Source organism: Herpailurus yagouaroundi, unplaced genomic scaffold (genome assembly GCF_014898765.1).
Source record: "Herpailurus yagouaroundi ecotype Mexico unplaced genomic scaffold, PumYag 220, whole genome shotgun sequence".
In the NCBI taxonomy this organism is placed as follows: Eukaryota; Metazoa; Chordata; class Mammalia; order Carnivora; family Felidae; genus Herpailurus; species Herpailurus yagouaroundi.
Window position 1 is genome coordinate 6340478 of NW_024412451.1, and position 16520 is coordinate 6356997.

Genomic DNA, 16520 nt, shown 5'->3' on the forward strand with positions numbered 1-16520 from the left:
AGTTCAAATGTCCTTCCTCTTCTCTCCCTTTTTCCCCGAAAGACTCCTACTCGTCCCTCAAAACCCGGCTCAGATTCTGGGTTCCTGGCCTCAAATGGGACAGTCCAGCCCTCTGGCCCTCTCCTTCCTCAGACCCAGGAGACTGGACCCTTGGCCCCTCCTCCCTCTGACTCGGAGACTCAAATGGAGCCCGGGAGGCTGGGCACCAGCCGGGGGTGGTACCATGGAACAGGATATGCTGATGCAGTCACATTTATTTGGTCTCAGAGGCCAGGGTCATGATCCAGGGTGGAATGCTCTTGGATTAGGCGTCCCATGTCTTCTCATCGCTGAGCCTGAGGGAGGAAGACTCAGAGATACACAGAGGCACGGGAGAGGAGGAGAGGCTAAGACAATAAAGTAGGGGCCGCAGAGTCAGAGATTCAGTCGGCCGCCTCTGCCCTCTGCCCACTCACCTTGTTGAAGAAGTAGATCGAGGCAAGGATGGTGATTACGGCCATGGCCAGGGTTACGTTCTGGGGGGGAGGGGTCAGAAGTCAGGGCCTACCTCCTCCCTTCCCTCTCCCCAGGCCTCCCCCCACCCCCTGCCAGCCCCCTCCTCACTTCCTGAAAGTTCATGGCCATGGCCTTGAGCTGCACACTTGTTTGGCCTCCCTCTTCCTTTCCTGGACTTTGAGCCAGAGGCAGATGATCAGCCACCAGAACCTCAGAGAGGTTGCCTGGGAGACCAGAATGGTGGCCGCGGTGACGAGAGAAGGGCATTCTCGGTGGGGGTGGGGGGGGGCATCGGGCAGATGGTTGAGGGTGGGGGGCTCGGACGCAGAAAAGGACCTGTAGTGTCTGAATTTGGGATCGGGACACTTGAGACTGGAGAATCCAGACCTCCAACACTGAGGAGTTTGTTCCCCCACCCCCCACCCCGGGGTGCTGGGGAGCCACGGGGAGGCTGTGAACAGGGGAGGCACCCAGTCAGCTCTGAGTGTCGGTGTCTTGGAGCAGGGAGGAGGCTGGGAGCCTGGAGAGGACGTGAGGCGGCCCAGACAAAATTTCCTCCAGCAGTGGCTGCCGGACACAAGGGTGGGAGAAGCAGCAGTCGGACGGGGCATCCCAGAGCCTCGTCACCACCAGTTCTAGGGGTGGGATCGCCGGCCACGCAATTTGCCCACCTCTGGGCCACGGGCCCGCGCCTCCCACCGCCCCCTGGCGGTCCCTGAGTTTTACTCCGCCAGCCTTCCCGCTAGTATCGTAGACATCTAACCCTTCGTCCGTGACGCCTTTAGAACTCACTGCCAGGTCACCAGAAATAGGGAGGGTAAAGAAACAAGTACAGTCGCCCGTCGTCACCCGCGGATTCCATCTTTGCGAATTCGCCTACTCGCTACATTATCTGTAATCCCCCCAAACGCAGACCCGCTGCCCTCTCGCGGCCACCCATGGACAAGCGCAGAACGGTAACATTTTCAGTTGCTGGATGCGCCCATGTTCCCAGCTAAGGTCAGACGAGGTGGCAGAGGTGACACTGTACCCTTCCGTTTCAGCTCTCAGACAGAGAGATGCCCAGAGGAGGGAGCCGGGCGCGGGCAGTGCAGCGCACAGACCTCCCGCTGGACGAGTCTGAATCCCAACTCTGGCACTTGCGAGTGGGGTGACCTTAGACAAATTTTCTAGTTTGTAAAATAAAGAAAATAGGACCTCCCAGGATCTATCTATCTATCTATCTTCCTATCTATCTATCTATCATCTCATCTTTGGAGTTCCTGCTGAGGCCAATCATTGTCCAGAGGACGGGGAACCAGGACCAAGCTGAAAACAGGGGCTTGTCTCAAGGGCGCGGAATAGGACAGAGAAGGTCCTGAAGTAGATCAAAGGGCTGGGGTCGGCCAGTGGGTGAAGAACCAGCGTGTTTCCCCATGTTTACTTGCGTGGTTGGCTGAATGATGGCCTTGAAATGCCTTAATCCCGGGGCGCCTGGGTGGCGCAGTCGGTTAAGCGTCCGACTTCAGCCAGGTCACGATCTCGCGGTCCGTGGGTTCGAGCCCCGCGTCGGGCTCTGGGCGGATGGCTCGGAGCCTGGAGCCTGTTTCCGATTCTGTGTCTCCCTCTCTCTCTGCCCCTCCCCCGTTCATGCTCTGTCTCTCTCTGTCCCAAAAATAAATAAACGTTGGAAAAAAAAATTTTAAAAGAAATGCCTTAATCCCCAGAACCTGTGAACACCTTCTCTCACATGGCTAAAGTGACTTTGCAGAGGTGCTTAAGTTGGGGTCTTGACACGGAGAGGGTGTCATTGCATTCATTCTGCTACAGCAGAGTATCATAGAGGGGATGACTTATCAAGAACGCACATTTATTTCACACTTTCCTGGGGGCTGGAGGGCCAAGGTCCAGGCATTGACAGATCTGGTGTCTAATGAGAGCCTGCTTGGTGGTTCACAGTCAGCCAGCTTCTGGATGTGCCCTTTGGTGCTGGAAGGACAAGGGAGCTCTTGGAGTGTCTTTTATTACAAGGGCACTGATCCCACTCATGGGGGCTCCTCCCTTAGGGGACAGGACTGCTCTGTGAAAACAACAAAATAGGGTGGGAATAGTGGAGGAGACTTCTGAGGTTAGGCTACAAGAGACACTGCTGTCTCCTGGTCAGTCACTGTGGGAGGAACCAACGGCCATGTGGTGGTGAGTTGAGGCCTCTGGCCAGCAGCCGCCCTGGTGAGCTCAGAAGCGACTCGAGTTAGGGGCGCCCGGGTGACTTGGTCAGTTAAGCGTCCGACTTCGGCTGAGGTCATGGTCTCGAGGTTCGTGAGTTCAGGCCCCGCATTGGGCTCTGCACTGACAGCCTTTGGATGCTCTGTTTCCCTCTCTTGGCCCCTCCCCTGCTCCTGCACTTATAGGCTGGGCTCTCTCTCTCTAAACCAAATAAACATTTCATTTTAAAAAAAAAATTTGTTTTTAACGTTTATTTATTTTTGAGACAGAGAGAGACAAAACGTGAACGGGGGAGGGTCAGAGAGAGGGAGACACAGAATCTGAGACAGGCTACAGGCTCCGAGCTGTCAGCACAGAGCCCGACGCGGGGCTCGAACTCACGGACCGAGAGATCATGACCTGAGCCGAAGTCGGCCGCTTAACCGACTGAGCCACCCAGGCGCCCCCCAAATAAACATTTCAAAAAAAAAAGTGGCTCAAGTTTCCAAATGACTGCAGCCCCAGCCACAACCTGACTTCAATCTTGTGAAGACCCTAAGCCGAGACCACCCAGCTATGCCACTCCCAAATTCATGACCCACCAAAACTTCAAGAAATAAGTGGCTACTGTCGTAAGCCGCTAAGTTTTCAGGTAATTTGTCACAGCAAGAAATAACTATTTAGTAGTTGGTCCGCAAACCCCTGTTCTAAGTGCTAATATATTTGAACTCGTTAACCCTCAAAGCAACTCTCTGGGGGTACAGATTGTACTCGTTCCCATTTTATGAATGAGGAAACTGAGGCACAGAGAGGCGCAGTAACGTGCTGATGGTTGCACAGCTTGTAAATGGTGGGTGAGGTTAGGGTTGGAACCCAGCCTGTCCAAATCCGGGGTCTGGGTGTTCAACCACTGAGCCCTGCTGGCTTGGGCCAGCTGTGGGCAGCACCGGAAGAAGGTGACATCTCCAAGAAGCCCGAGAGAGCTACAAAGAGCTCCAACATTTAAGGGGTGAGAATAGGAAAAAAACCGATTTGTGGTGGTGGGGAGGGAGAAGAAGGCAGAGCATGTGTCTAGACTGTGGGGCTGGGTGGGGGTCTCTCTGCCTTCCTCTGCACCCAGGTTAAGGGCCCCCGGTTCAAATCCCAGTTTTGCCACTCACTGCCTGTGTTCCCTCAGGCAAATGATTTTTTTTTTTAATTTTTTTAAATGTTTATTTATTTTTGAGAGAGAGAGAGAGAGCACGAGTGGAGGAAGAGCAGAGAGAGAGGGAGACACAGAATCCGAAGCAGGCTCCAGGCTCTGAGCTGTCAGCACGGAGCCTGACGCGGGGCTCGAACTCACGAAGCGTGAGATCATGCCCTGAGCCGAAGCCGGAAGCTCAACCGACTGAGCCACCCAGGCGCCCCGCTCAGGCAAATGATTTAACCCGCCGTGCCTCAGTTTCCCCAGCTGCACAATGGGGACGGTGATAACCATATCACCCCCTGCTAGAGTCGCAGAGGAGATTAAATGGGTTAATCCCCTGGCTAATCCAAAGGCCTGGGGGTGCGGTGGGGGGGGGGGAGCCGATCCCAGGAGCCCGCCTTGGCTCCCGGGACAGGCATGCCGGGACCTGCGTTTCTGGGGGTGCTGACACAGGGGTAATGAGTGGGTGGGGCTGCGGCACAGACAGTGGGGGCTGAGCTCAGCGTCTGGGCTGTGTGGAGATGGCCGGGCCAGGGCTTTGGGGCCTCCCCGCTGGACCTATCCTGCTTCTGCTCCTGCCCCAGGCCCTGCCGGAAGGACCCCTGGTGTTTGTGGCTGTGGTGAGGTGTCCCCCGCCCCGGCCCGGCCCCTCGCCTCTCCCAGGCCGGCCCTGACCTGGTCCCATCCCCAGGTGTTCCGGCACGGCGACCGGGCCCCGCTGGCCTCCTATCCCACCGACCCGCACAAGGAGGCGATCACCGTCCTGTGGCCCAGGGGCCTGGGCCAGCTGACTGGGGTGAGAGGCCGGGGTGCGGGGTGGGGGGGGGGAGGAGTGGGCGGGGCAGGGAGGGGTCTGCTGACTCCTGCTCTGTCCTCAGGAGGGGGTCCGCCAGCAGCTGGAGCTGGGTCGCTTCCTGAGGAACCGCTATGAGGCCTTTCTGAGCCCCGAGTACCGGCGGGAGGAGGTACTGCCCACGATGACCCTCACCTGCCTCCTGACCTCTGACCTCCACTGACCCCAACACTCACCATGGGCCTCTGCCTCTGGCCTTTGACCCCCCCCATAACCCAACCTGCACCCCAGTTCTGATCGCTCACCTCCAAACCATTGACTTACTCATACTGACCTCTGACCCCACCTCAGCACGAATATGCTTCACCTCTGACCTCTGACCTCCGTCAACCCTGACTTTTTCTTTTTTAAGTTTATTTATTTCTTTTGGGAGAGAGCGCACGCAATCAGGGGAGCGGCAGGGGCAGAGAGAGGGGGAGAGAGAGAGAATCCCGAGCAGACTCCGCATCATCAGCACGGAGCCTGACACGGGGCTCGAACCCAAGAACCGTGAGATCATGACCTGAGCTGAAACCAGGAGTCTGGCATTTAACGGAATGAGCCACCCAGGCGCCCCAACCCTGACCTTATTTTCCTGCCCTCACCTCTCTCTTCTGACTCCCACCAACTCTGTCCAGATTTTCTGACCTCTGGTTTCTGATGCCAAAACTTGCTGGTTGTGACTTTGACCCTTACAGGTTCAATTTGCCCTCCCAACTTCCCATCTTTGATCTCTGCCCTTCAGCAAATCTGAATTTCCTCCCTGTCTTTTGACACCTCCCAATAGGAGCATTCCTCCTGACCTCTGACCTCTGATCCCTGATAGACATGTACTGAATTCTGGTCCCATGTCCTTCAACCTCCCCTCCTAACCTTGAACTCCAACTTCCAGCCACCAGCAATTCTGATCTTCCTTTCTTTCAATGAGGCCACTGACCCCTCTGGTCCCACATGTTCACCCAACCTCTGACCTCCAACCTGGCTGCTCCTGACACTGACCTCTGACCCTTGATCCCAACTTCCAACACTGACAACCAGACGCTCCAATTTGCCCTGGGTTTTGACTCCCAGCCCCTAATCTTTGACCCCGAACCGAATCTGAAGCTTTTGGTTTGCTGCTGCAGCTGACCTGTGACCCGACCTTGGTCCCCTTGCCTGTTGTCTCCCTGCCACCCCAGGTGTATGTTCGCAGCACTGACTTTGACCGCACGTTGGAGAGCGCTCAGGCCAACCTCGCAGGGCTGTTCCCTGAGGCTGCTCCGGGGCGCCCAGAGGCTGCCTGGAGGCCCATCCCTGTACATACAGTGCCAGTCACCGAGGACAAGGTCAGGGGGCTGGGCAGGTGCAGGGGGGTGGGAGGGATGGAGAGAGACAGACACCTCTGTGTGGAGGGAGCCAGTGGCTGGGAGAGGCAGTTTGGCCCAGCTGAAAGGCTCCTGGGGGCGTGTGCTGTCTTGGGGCAGTGAGCCCTTGCCCCCGGGGAGAGCTGTCTAGGTGAGGTGACCTGCCATCCCCGTGTGGCGCGGCCAGATCTGGGAGGGACCGCGTAGTTTGAAAAGAGATTTGGACCAGAGACAAGGCCTCCACAGCCCCAATTCTCCGCGCCCTCTGCTGTGACCGGGGTCCCAGTCAAGCTGTCCTCTCTGAGCCTCAGTTTCCCCCAGCTGCTGAGGTTCCCCACGCGCAGCTGTCCCCGATACCATGAGCTGCTCAGGGAGGCCACGGAGGCAGCGGAGTACCAGACCGCCCTGGAGGGCTGGACAGTGAGCGGGGCCGGCGGGGCGGGGCCCGGAGGGGTGTGGCTGGGAGGGCGGGGCAGGGAGGGGTGAGGAGGTCCGTTAGACTCACCCAGCCCGGTGCACCCAGGACTTCCTAACTCACCTGGAGAACTACACGGGGCTCTCGTTGGTCGGAGAGCCGCTCCGCAGGGCGTGGAAGGTTCTGGACACGCTGATGTGCCAGGTGAGCCCTCGCCCCACCCACCCAGCCAAGGCAGCAAGGACACCCGGATTCAAATCCCAGCTTTGCTGCTCACTCCCTGTGTTCCCTCGGGCAAGTCCCCTAACCTGACTGCCTCAGTTTGCGCATCTGCACAGTGGGGACAGCAACGCACATATCAACACCTCCTGGGGTTTCTGTAACGATCGAGATCCATGCCATGTGCTTAGAGCAGTGCCGGGCGTACGGTGAGGCCCGCAGGGAGGCCGGAGGCTGTGTGTTTGTCATTCCTCCTGTTAGTTTCCTTGCCAAGGGAGAAGCGCCCGAAACCAACATGCTGTGAAAATCATCCTAGTTGCACGGTGGGGACAGTTGCACTGGGCGTGCTCTGGTGTAGATGGTGACGCCACCATCGGACCCTTCTAAAGTCCCAGACGTCTGAAGTTTGAGACACCTCTGGGCCCGTGGGTGAGGGCTCCTGGACGGTGATGGTCGTTGTTAATTCATGATTGTTATCGGCCGCACCATAGCTTTTTGACCAGATCCGGCCCATGAGGGGTTCCGATGAGGGAGGTGGGGGAGAGGGCTGCAGCTAACGGGACAGCACAGGCACTGCGGGGGGGGGGGTGGTCTGAGGGGAGCATGGAGAGCTCAGGATGTCCTGGTCACTTTGTCTCCTCTCCCTGTCTCTCTCCAGCAAGCCCACGGTCTTCCCCTCCCATCCTGGGCCTCCCCGAATGTCCTACGGACGCTAGCGCAGATCTCAGCTTTGGATATTGGGGCCCATGTGGGTCCACCCCGGGCAGCCGAGAAGGCCCAGCTGACAGGGGGTGAGGCCGTTGGGGCTGGGAGGCCGGGAGGCCAAAGCGCCTTCCTCTGGGGGCTTCTCCAGCGCTCTGTTCTTGCCCCCTCAGGGATCCTGCTGGACGCTATCCTTGCCAACTTCTCTCGGGTCCAGCGCCTAGGGCTGCCCCTCAAGATGGTTATGTACTCAGCTGTGAGTCTTTGGGAAGGGGGGCAGTGCCATGTGGGCACAGGAATGAGGGAGGAAAAGCCGGTGGGGTGGTCCCAATGGAACCTCCACTCGCTGCCTTGGGTAGCTCATCTCCAAACCATACTCTCAGACCGTTTCACTAGAGGTACACAGTCTGGAAGGAGGGAGGTGATGGTGTTGTAAGAGAGTTTAGCTCTTCCGGAAGGACAGGCTGTTTAACTGAACTGCCCGATCATATTTTTGCGTCTACTTGACCGATCTTTATTAAATGATTACCTGCAATTAGTGGGATTGCCTCCAAGGTGAGCAGATTTGGGGGGTGGCGCTAAAGGGAACCGGGGGACATCTGGGAGGCAGCTGGATGCACCAGCCTAGAGTTCAGGAGAGACAAGACGCGGAGAGAGGAGCCCTGTCTCAGCCCTGGGATCCACCCGCAGCACGACAGCACTCTGCTGGCCCTCCAGGGAGCCCTGGGTCTCTATGACGGTCACACCCCGCCGTATGCCGCCTGCCTCGGCTTTGAATTCCGGAGGCACCTCGGGGACCCGGACGAGGATGCTGGGTAAGGAGGGGGTGGCGCCCAGGAGGGGGCAGGACAGAACTGTCGCGGGAAGAGACGTGGGGTCCCGGGCAGTGGGCGTGGCCCGGGCCCGGAGGGGTATTTGCCCCGGATGGCACTTGGAGGTTGACAGGTGGGAGTCAGGAGCCCAGTCTCCCCATTCGGCTCCTCTTCTCCAGATTTAAGTCAGTGGCAGGGGGGCGGTGGGGAGGGGCTCGGGTGCCACCACCTCCTGTCTCCCTCCAGGAACGTCACCATCTCCCTTTTCTACCGCAACGACTCCTCCGGCCTGCCCCTGCCCCTCAACCTCCCCGGGTGCCCGGGCTCCTGCCCACTAGGCCGCTTCCGCCAGCTCACCGCCCCCGCCCGGCCTCCGGCTCACGGGGTCCCCTGCCACGGCTCCCGCGAGCCTGCCACCCCTGCAGGTGACGGCCACGGGCGTTGGGTTGGGAGCGTGGGGGGGCCCGAGTCCCACGACTCACACTCCCGTGTTCTCCCCGCAGCCACGGTGGTGCCCCTGCTGGCCGGGGCCGTGGCGGTGCTGGCGGGGCTCAGCATGGGGCTGGGCCTGCTGGCCTGGAGACCCGGCTGCCTGCGGGCCTGGGGGGGCCCCGTGTGAGCTGGGAAACCGGGCGCCCCCTTTCCCGCGCTGCCATTGCATCCCAACATGTCTGCTCACCCGCTGCTCTGGCTCCCGTGACTTACTGTGTGCGCCCGGCCCCGTGGGAACCGAGGGGAGGGCTCCCGGGCCCCGGAGCCACGGGCGGGTCTGCGTGCGCACGCACGCGCGTGCTGTTACCTGTGGGGGGGGGGGGCCTGCGTGAAGGGCGGCTTGCGCACACGTATATGGCACGTGCGTGCACGTGCGTACAGACACTTGTGCGAGTGTTTCTGCGCTTATTTGGGTGCCTGTGAGGGGTCTGCATATACGTGTTGGCACAAGAATGCGCGTGTCCGTGTGACAGGCCTCTGCGCGTGCGTAGCCTCCATTTGTGCATGTTGTACGCGTGTGGGCGTGCCTGCATGCGCGGGTGTATTTATGCGGGTGCATGGGCGCGGACGGTAGGTAAGTGCCTGCGGGAACATGCATTTGTAGGTGCAGCACGTGATGCGCGCACCTGGCGGGCACCAGAGCCGCGCCTGCTCAGTGAGCCCCTCCGTGGGTCACACACTCCCTTGAGAACTGGTTCCCGGCAGTCACCCAACCTGGCTTTGGCCTGTCACCTTTAGTCTTCTCCACCGCCGCCGGAGGGGGGGGGGGGCGGGGGTTCAAGCGTGCGCGCAGAGGGACAGCTCACAAGGAGGTGCAAGGGCCAAAGCCACCGGCAAACCTGAGGCTCTGTGACTCGCGGCACGTGACTGGCCTCCGTGCTCCCATCTCCTTTGGCAGAGGTGAGACTCCTCAGACCCCACATCCCTTGCCATTAAACTGGAGGCCAGCAGAGCAGGCAGGGCCGGTGACGTTCTCATTCTGGGGACTGCAAGTTTGCAGGGGGTGGGACCTGCCTGTGTGCCCACTGGCTCCCATGGGGCTATTTAAATAAAGTGGAAAATTCAGGTCCCAGCTGCACTGGCCACACGTGGCTGGCCGCTGCCGTACTGGGCAGACGGCCGTTTCCATCCTCGCAAACGTAGCACCGGATGGCACTGAAGACTAAAAAATGCTCCTGCAGACCTACTAATAAAACAGCAGGCCTTGTGGGGGCACCGGTTCCAGGCCCGTTCTGGTGCCCCTGCACTTAACCTCTCAACCCGCGAGGGGAGACGTCACTCTCTCCACCACGTGGCAAGCACTGGGTGGCCAAATCTGGGGGCTGCCTCCCCCTGGGTGGCCTGGGCCCAGACACCAATCCCCTCAAAGGCCATAACCCACGTGTCACACTGATGAGCATGCCTACATCAGGTGGTCTGTGTGAACCCACCAGCACCACCAGTGGGGAGCCTGGGATGCAGGTGATTACAGGTGGGAGGCGGGTGCTCATAGCAAGAAGCTACTCCTAGCCACGGGACCCCAAACCTCCCACCCCAGGGGGAATAAGGTGCAAGCCCCTCGACCTTGGGCGGAGGGTGCAGAAAGGGCTGGGCAAGGTTGGACTGGGGTCAGCAGCCCTGCCTGCACAGCTTGGAAAAGCCAGAGAACCCCCTGTCCTTTATGTTGAGACCACCAACAGACCCATCCATAGGACACCTCAGAAGGTCCTCATGTATCCCTGGAGAGGCGGGCACTTTCTTGCTTACATGGACCCAAAGAACTCGCAGGTTCTTTAAGTGGCTCCAGCAGGATGACAGGAGCCCAGCCTTCAGCATACTGAGATGGCCTGTGGAAAGATGGGGGCTCCTCTGCGTGACCCCTGCCCTTGCCCCGAAGACGGTTCCGGATGCTATCTCACACCAGGACCACACCACAAACCCTGTCCGTTAGGACAGCTCAGACACAGCGACACGCATATTCAATGAGTGCCCTGTGCCTAGTGCTGACCATCCGGGTGGTCTGTCCCCATGGAGCTCTGATTCTTGGCCCCAACACTTTCAACCCAGGTGTGACAGACCCGGCCCAGATGCCACACATCCAACTAGAAAGCAGAGGTGAGCCAACAGCAAAAGTCCACTTTAGAAGGCAGGCATTGCATGCGCGCGCGCGCGCGCACACACACACACACACACACACACTCAAGAGAAAATCATTCCAAGTCAGAAAGAAGCACCCGGAAAACCAAAGTGTTGTACATGCTTAAGTTATTAGGTAAAAACATTGCATTTAAAAATAGCTTAAGAAAAAGGGTACAAACTTCAAGGTGCTTTCAAGTTGTGGGCTGTGCGGAGATCCCACTTGGCCTGTAGTGCTTTGGGGGCCGGTGGGGCAGGGTGGGGGTGCCCGCCCACCATGCCAACGGGCCTGTAGTGTAACAGACTGAAATGTAATGGGATGTGCCCCTGGGGATGGGGGCACAGGCACCCAAGGGCTACTGGCCGGCTCGCTCCCCTCCACCACTCTGGCTGGTGACGCCGATAGGGTGCCAGGGGGCAAGGGCACCTCAAGCACTCAGAGGCCCGCGAGTCTGGAGAAGGGCAAACGGACCACCCCTCAGTCCCCCCTGGGGGTGCTCAGGAGGCATGGACTCTGTCTCTCCTGGAACCCAGCACCACCCCACCCCGCAGAGTAGCAGCGGGGAGACAGTGCCCAGGGGGGGGCCTAGTCATGGCGCACGGGTGCGGGCGGCTCCTCCCCACAGGCCTGGTCTGAGTAGGGGGGAGGCGGGGGCTGCTCGTCCCCCAGCACGTAGGCAGGGTGGCCGCGGCTGCGCTTGGCCTCCTTGATGTAGAGCTCCAGGAGGACCTTGGTGGGCTGCTTGTCCACCCTCTCCTTGGGGACGCCATGGCTCAGCAGCCAGCCCGTGAGGTCCTTGCGTGTCGGGTTGGGCCCCAACATGAGCTTGGCGCGGCCCGGCTGGCTCTGGCGCCACAGCAGGCCCACGTCGGCGATGGTCTGGATCTCCATCACCGCCTCCAGCACCGTCATGCCCTTGACCAGCAGGCTGACCAGCGAGAGCCGCAGCTCGGAGGGCGCGGCCGTCAGCAGGCGCCGCTGGAGGCCCTGCGTGAAGGGCACGTCCTCGGGCGCCGGCCAGGGCCCCTGCTCGGGCGCGGGGGGTGAGGGCGGCTCGCGGTAGATCCACTCGAGCATGCCCAGCTCGCGCACCAGCTGGATGCCCTCCTCCATGGTGGTCCAGGGGCGGAAGGGGAGCTCGGTGGCCTCAAAGTGCAGGAAGGACTCCCAGCGCTGGCGCCAGGCCAGCAGCAGCCAGGTGAGGAGCGTCTGGCAGCCACCCCGCAGCGTCTTGCAGTGGTAGTTGAAGATGGCATCGCCGGTCAGGTCACCCAGGAGCGCCAGCTCTCCAGAGTTCAAGGACAGGGCCGGGCCCCCCTGGTCATACACTCGCAGGATCCAGGTGATCATGAGCTCGTTGGGGTTCTGCTTGAAGCGCCGCGAGATGGCCAGGAGCTCGGTGTACGTGTAGTAACGGTCCCCCCGCCCCATCTGGGTGGGGGCCAGTGCTCGCTCGGCCATGACGATGGCTGTCCCCTGCAAGGAGCAGCAGGAAGTCAGGAGGGGTGCTGCTGGGCAGGAGCTTCAGGGAAGGGGAGAGGCCGTCAGGTGGGAAAAGAGCCACACCCCCCAGCACCTGCCCCCCCACCGGGACCCCTCAGATCCCCGGGTGTCAAAGGTCCCGGGGGGGGCACCATGTCCTCAGGGGAGGTCAGAGCCCAGTGCTAGACATCATGGGGGTCCCAAGCCAGCCCCTTCAGGCGCGCTGACAGGGTCGCTGCAATCTCTCCTGTGTCCTCCCCCTCACCGCCCCACACTTCATCCAGTGCTTAGCACGGGGCCCAGCTCTGGGCAACCACTCGGCATTTGCTTTTGTATTATTACCATAATCTACATATTTCACGATAGATTTATTGCTATGGTACGGCCAGTAAGGAGCCTCTACTGTTCTTACCAAGGACAGGGACAGCGGCACTGTTTGACTCTGGAGGAACCACCTGCAGACAGGAAGGAGCCGGAGGGGAAGAGCTGGTCAGCAGGACACAGGCAACCACGGCCCCCAGCCCTCTGTCCCCAGAGTGGGGCCCCTCAGACCCCCTGGGTGTCAAAGGTCCCGGGGGGGGGGGCACCATGTCCTCAAGGGAGGTCAGAGCCCAGTGCTGGACATCATGGGGGCCCTGGTGCCCTTGCCCTCCTCACTCAGCTCACAGAGCCACTTGGCTCCAGTCCTAAGGGGGAGGACAGACGAGAGCTCACCCAGGCAGGACAAATGACCACAATACCCGGCCACTGGGGTGCCAAGAAGCCCTGATCACGTGTCTTTTGATGCCCCTTGACCAAGCCTCACCGTGGCTTATCCTTGGCCGTCACCTCGTAATGATCCGCCACAACTGACTTCGGCACCACCAACCCCCACCCCGCCCAGCTCAAAGCAGTGCCCCACTGAAGACACCCCCACACCTGCTCAGCCTGCACCCCAGGTCTGTCTTCCCTAGCTGCCTCCCAGAGCCTCCAGCTCTGCTCTCCCCTCACACGTCCCTCCACAAACGGCAACTTCCTGCCCCATCTTCCCGGAAACGCCCTCTCCGCTGCAGCAAACATTCAGAGCTCCGCAGAGGACGCCTCAGGCGAAGGGCACAGGCCCTCAGACTGTGCACCCCCCCCAAACATGGAAAGGAGCTTCTCCCCCCAAAGTGCCGGCGAGAGCGGACACCCCTGAGCTCTCCCAGAGAACATGCCTGCATCCTACTGCAGCACGGCCATCGTTCTGTCCACTCCCGACATCCAAGGACCAGGGACAAATCGCCCCAGACCAGAGAACACCGGCTTCTTTTCAGACAACAGGTCCCGTGCCCATTTTATGACTGGGCTCTTTGCAACATTTGTGCAACATTCTCTAGATAAAGGGTCACTTTAAACAATGGTTAGTGTGTAAAGCGGAGGGTAACTTTACTAACTGTATCAGTGTATCCATCCAAGGACAGCAGTCCAAGTTCAATCTGCAAACCCCTCAGTGTGAACAGTGAGAAGTGCTGACAGCTTGTTTCTTTTCTTCTGCTGACTTTGAAAATCAGCTTTAATTGGTCCGTTTCCTTGAAACCCAAATGCATGTTCAGTTTTTCCTGCCACAATCCGTGTATTCTCCATCGTGTCCAACCCTTACCTTTAGGTAGGAAGTATCACCACCACCCACCCCCAACCGTGCAGAGGATTCGGGCCCATATGCTGCTGGCTGTGCTGTGCCTGCTCTACGGATATAGAAACTGAGGCTCAGGAGACCAGCTCTCTGAGCCCATGAACAGCAGAGCTGGGATTTGGACCCGGCCCCATTCTGGCTGGATTTCCACCGCTATAAATGAACAGGGATTTGCATGTAAATCTCCAGCACAAATGCTGGCACATAAATTAGGTCCCAGAGCTATCTGATGTGAAGTCATCCCAAAGAGGGTAAGGTTATTTTAGATGAGGGGGGGCGGGCGGAAGCAAGAGTTGTCACTGAGAGGGGATGTTAGTGGCCGGTCCCCCTGCTTGAAGACACACCTGTAACACAGGAAGGACTTGAACAGACAGTCTGGGAGGGTCCAGAGACATCAAAACCAGGGCTCCTCAGATCCCCAGGTGTCAAAGGTCCTGCGGCGCACTGAATCCTCAGGGGTGATCAGAGCCCAGTGCCGGACATCACAGGAGCCCAGGTCCCCAAGGCCACTCACCTTCAGGAACAGAGAGGCCCAACTAACTGCACTTAGAGCCTGGGAAGCACAAAATCCACCAGGAGGGTATCGAAGTCCACAATTCTTCCTGTGCAGACCCCAGGCGACCCCACCTCCCCAGTGTCACCGGTCCACAAGGGGACCGTCGTCAAACCCCCTACACGGAGAAGACCCAGTGTCTACCTCCCCTTGCCTAATTTTACAGACTTTTGGCACTGGCTACACCTGCTACTAACCCTTGACAGTGAAAGCTGCTAAGGTGCAAATCCCTTGAAGAACCTACCGGGGTGGCAGAAGGAGGGAGCTCTCCTAGGGGGAAAAAACCCCTACCCTAACAGAGAAGCAGCACTCTCGACGAGCAGAGACCCTTTTCTGCAACCATTTTGGAACAGACCAGAGGAAGACATTTTGGAGAGGGCTCAGGAACCACAGACACAAAGCACACAGGAGACCCCATTATTTCTGATGAAATTAAAAACGTGCTTTCAGAACACCAGGCAGAAATAAAGCAAGCATGGCAAAATGCTAAACTTATGTGTATTTCCCCGCACGTGTGAGGATTTTAACAAGTAAAAAAAAAAAGGGAACGAGAAAGGAATACATTGGAAAATGGCACAAAGAGGGCGCGCCAGTGATGGAGGAAAAAAAAAAAATCCTTCCACTTGTGACAGGGCAACACTTGGGATGAAGTTCGACAGATTTTCAGGTGGCTGCCTGAAGTGAGAAACTCAGGGAGGATTTTTGCTGGGGACATAGAAAATCAGCTAGCTGCCCCGGGGCCGGGCTTCCTCGGCGATGGGGAAACGGAGGCCCAAGACCTGAATTAAGGACCAATTAGCTCAGAAGTAACGTTTCCCGAAACTCGCGCATGGGGTGAATACAAAACTCTGGTATTTGGAGGGACCGTGTCCGAATGATTCCTGAGGCTAAAGGCCCCACTTGCTGTCTCCTAAGACCACACCCATGTGGCTCTCAGAAACCCCGTAATTCATCTAGAGACTCCACACTCCCTTTAGCTCTTGGTAAAGCCTGAGATCCTGCCTCTACCTCCCCCATATCTTTATTGCAGGTTGCATAAAATGCCAGCCACGTGGAATGGAAAAAAACAGCGACTTCCTAAGGGAAGCTCATGTAGCCAGCACAGAAGTGGAAAACCTCAGCAAGAAAAACTCAGGGTCACACGCGCTCCCCCCCCCCCCCCCGCCCCCAAGAAAAACGGACAAAATGGCGGAATTCTGCGACGTGGGAAACAGAAATGGCGCAGCCCGGCTGCGGGGCCAAGGAGCGCTGGCCTTGAAAACCCTCATTCGCTCCGGGGGCAGGAGTCCTCCCCACCCTGAGGGCCCCTAAAGGGCCGCCAGCCTCTTCGGACGCCACTGCCCACCCCGCCAAGATCCCCAGGCTCGCCTCGGAGCGCGCGCTGGGGTCTCACAAGGGCCTGACCCCTTCCACGCGACGACGTGGCCGCCCCGCCGCAGCCCCGGGCACCTCACGACAGGAGCGACCCAGACCCCAACGCCCGGCCGCGCAGACGGAAAAGAGCCATAAGACAAAAACAGCTCACCCGACCCTCACTCTCTTCAAAGCGTGCGCGGGCGACCTCGCGTCCCGCTTTATAGTGCGCGCCGCTCGTAAGGCCCGCCACAAGCCCCTGCTCGGGCTCCGCCCCGAGGCGTCCAACACACGCGCCGGGGCCGGAAATCCAGCTTTGGTGCTTGGGGAAGCGAATAATGCCTGTTCCCTCCAAAAACCTTCCTAAACAGACGATACAATGTTGTCCCTAGAGGCGGAGAAAAAAAAGCAGGGGAATATCAGGGCCCGTTGTCCTCTCATGAGCGTCAGGCAACTCTGAGGACAGCACCAAAGGCGGGCGGCAAAGGGGAAGGACCCCGAGCCGGGACCGAGCCAGAAAGGGAGGCCCCTGGAATTGCCAGCGCGGCAGTGGCGCGAGCTTTGGCTGGAAGGGGCGGGGCCGACCCAGACTGAGTCCGCAGGCAGGAATGGGAGGCGGGGCCAGTGCCGAGATCGACGGGGGACGTTCTGGGGTAGCGCTAGCGTGGCGCCGAATGAGAGG

General features: G+C 59.2%; 2 protein-coding genes, 1 long non-coding RNA gene and 3 other non-coding genes across 7 annotated transcripts; 1 reads left to right on the forward strand and 5 right to left on the reverse strand.

The window, feature by feature from the left end:
• Window positions 1–236: 236 nt before the first annotated feature.
• LOC121019016 (uncharacterized) lies at window positions 237–734 on the reverse strand. The gene is made up of 3 exons (XR_005785378.1): window positions 604–734; window positions 456–515; window positions 237–335 (listed from the first exon to the last, which is right to left on the reverse strand). It is a non-coding gene; the product is annotated as an uncharacterized LOC121019016 (long non-coding RNA).
• A 3602-nt stretch (window positions 735–4336) lies between these two features.
• On the forward strand, window positions 4337–8872 carry ACP4 (acid phosphatase 4). Its single transcript, XM_040458080.1, has 10 exons — window positions 4337–4485; window positions 4557–4661; window positions 4744–4830; window positions 5876–6022; window positions 6362–6460; window positions 6564–6659; window positions 7333–7465; window positions 7550–7632; window positions 8067–8191; window positions 8435–8872. Exons 1-10 carry the CDS (start codon window positions 4387–4389, stop codon window positions 8805–8807), a joined length of 1347 nt encoding a protein of 448 aa, XP_040314014.1. The 5' UTR covers window positions 4337–4386; the 3' UTR covers window positions 8808–8872.
• Window positions 8873–10907: 2035 nt separating this feature from the next.
• On the reverse strand, window positions 10908–16000 carry LOC121018981 (Friend virus susceptibility protein 1-like). 2 transcript variants are annotated; one of them, XM_040458131.1, is made up of 3 exons: window positions 14730–16000; window positions 12691–12733; window positions 10908–12318 (listed from the first exon to the last, which is right to left on the reverse strand). In XM_040458131.1, the coding sequence occupies exon 3, from the start codon at window positions 12255–12257 to the stop codon at window positions 11382–11384; it is 876 nt and encodes a 291-aa protein (XP_040314065.1). In that variant the 5' UTR covers window positions 12258–12318; window positions 12691–12733; window positions 14730–16000; the 3' UTR covers window positions 10908–11381. The 2 variants fall into 2 exon arrangements, with proteins under 2 accessions (XP_040314065.1, XP_040314064.1); XM_040458130.1 differs by having other exon boundaries at window positions 14447–16000.
• On the reverse strand, window positions 12387–12479 carry LOC121019061 (small nucleolar RNA SNORD88). The gene has a single exon (XR_005785424.1). It is a non-coding gene; the product is annotated as a small nucleolar RNA SNORD88 (small nucleolar RNA).
• Window positions 12818–12914, reverse strand: LOC121019062 (small nucleolar RNA SNORD88). Its single transcript, XR_005785425.1, has one exon. It is a non-coding gene; the product is annotated as a small nucleolar RNA SNORD88 (small nucleolar RNA).
• Window positions 14336–14426, reverse strand: LOC121019063 (small nucleolar RNA SNORD88). The gene has a single exon (XR_005785426.1). It is a non-coding gene; the product is annotated as a small nucleolar RNA SNORD88 (small nucleolar RNA).
• Window positions 16001–16520: the final 520 nt, after the last annotated feature.

Bases quoted from the DNA above. Each gene is read 5' to 3' on its own strand.
- ACP4 (XM_040458080.1), top strand. From the start codon at position 4,387: ATGGCCGGGCCAGGGCTTTGGGGCCTCCCCGCTGGACCTATCCTGCTT. The intron at 4,662-4,743 runs GTGAGAGGCCGG...CTCTGTCCTCAG, and splicing joins GCCTGGGCCAGCTGACTGGG to GAGGGGGTCCGCCAGCAGCT. The intron at 7,633-8,066 runs GTGAGTCTTTGG...ATCCACCCGCAG, and splicing joins AGATGGTTATGTACTCAGCT to CACGACAGCACTCTGCTGGC.
- LOC121018981 (XM_040458131.1), bottom strand. From the start codon at position 12,257: ATGGCCGAGCGAGCACTGGCCCCCACCCAGATGGGGCGGGGGGACCGT.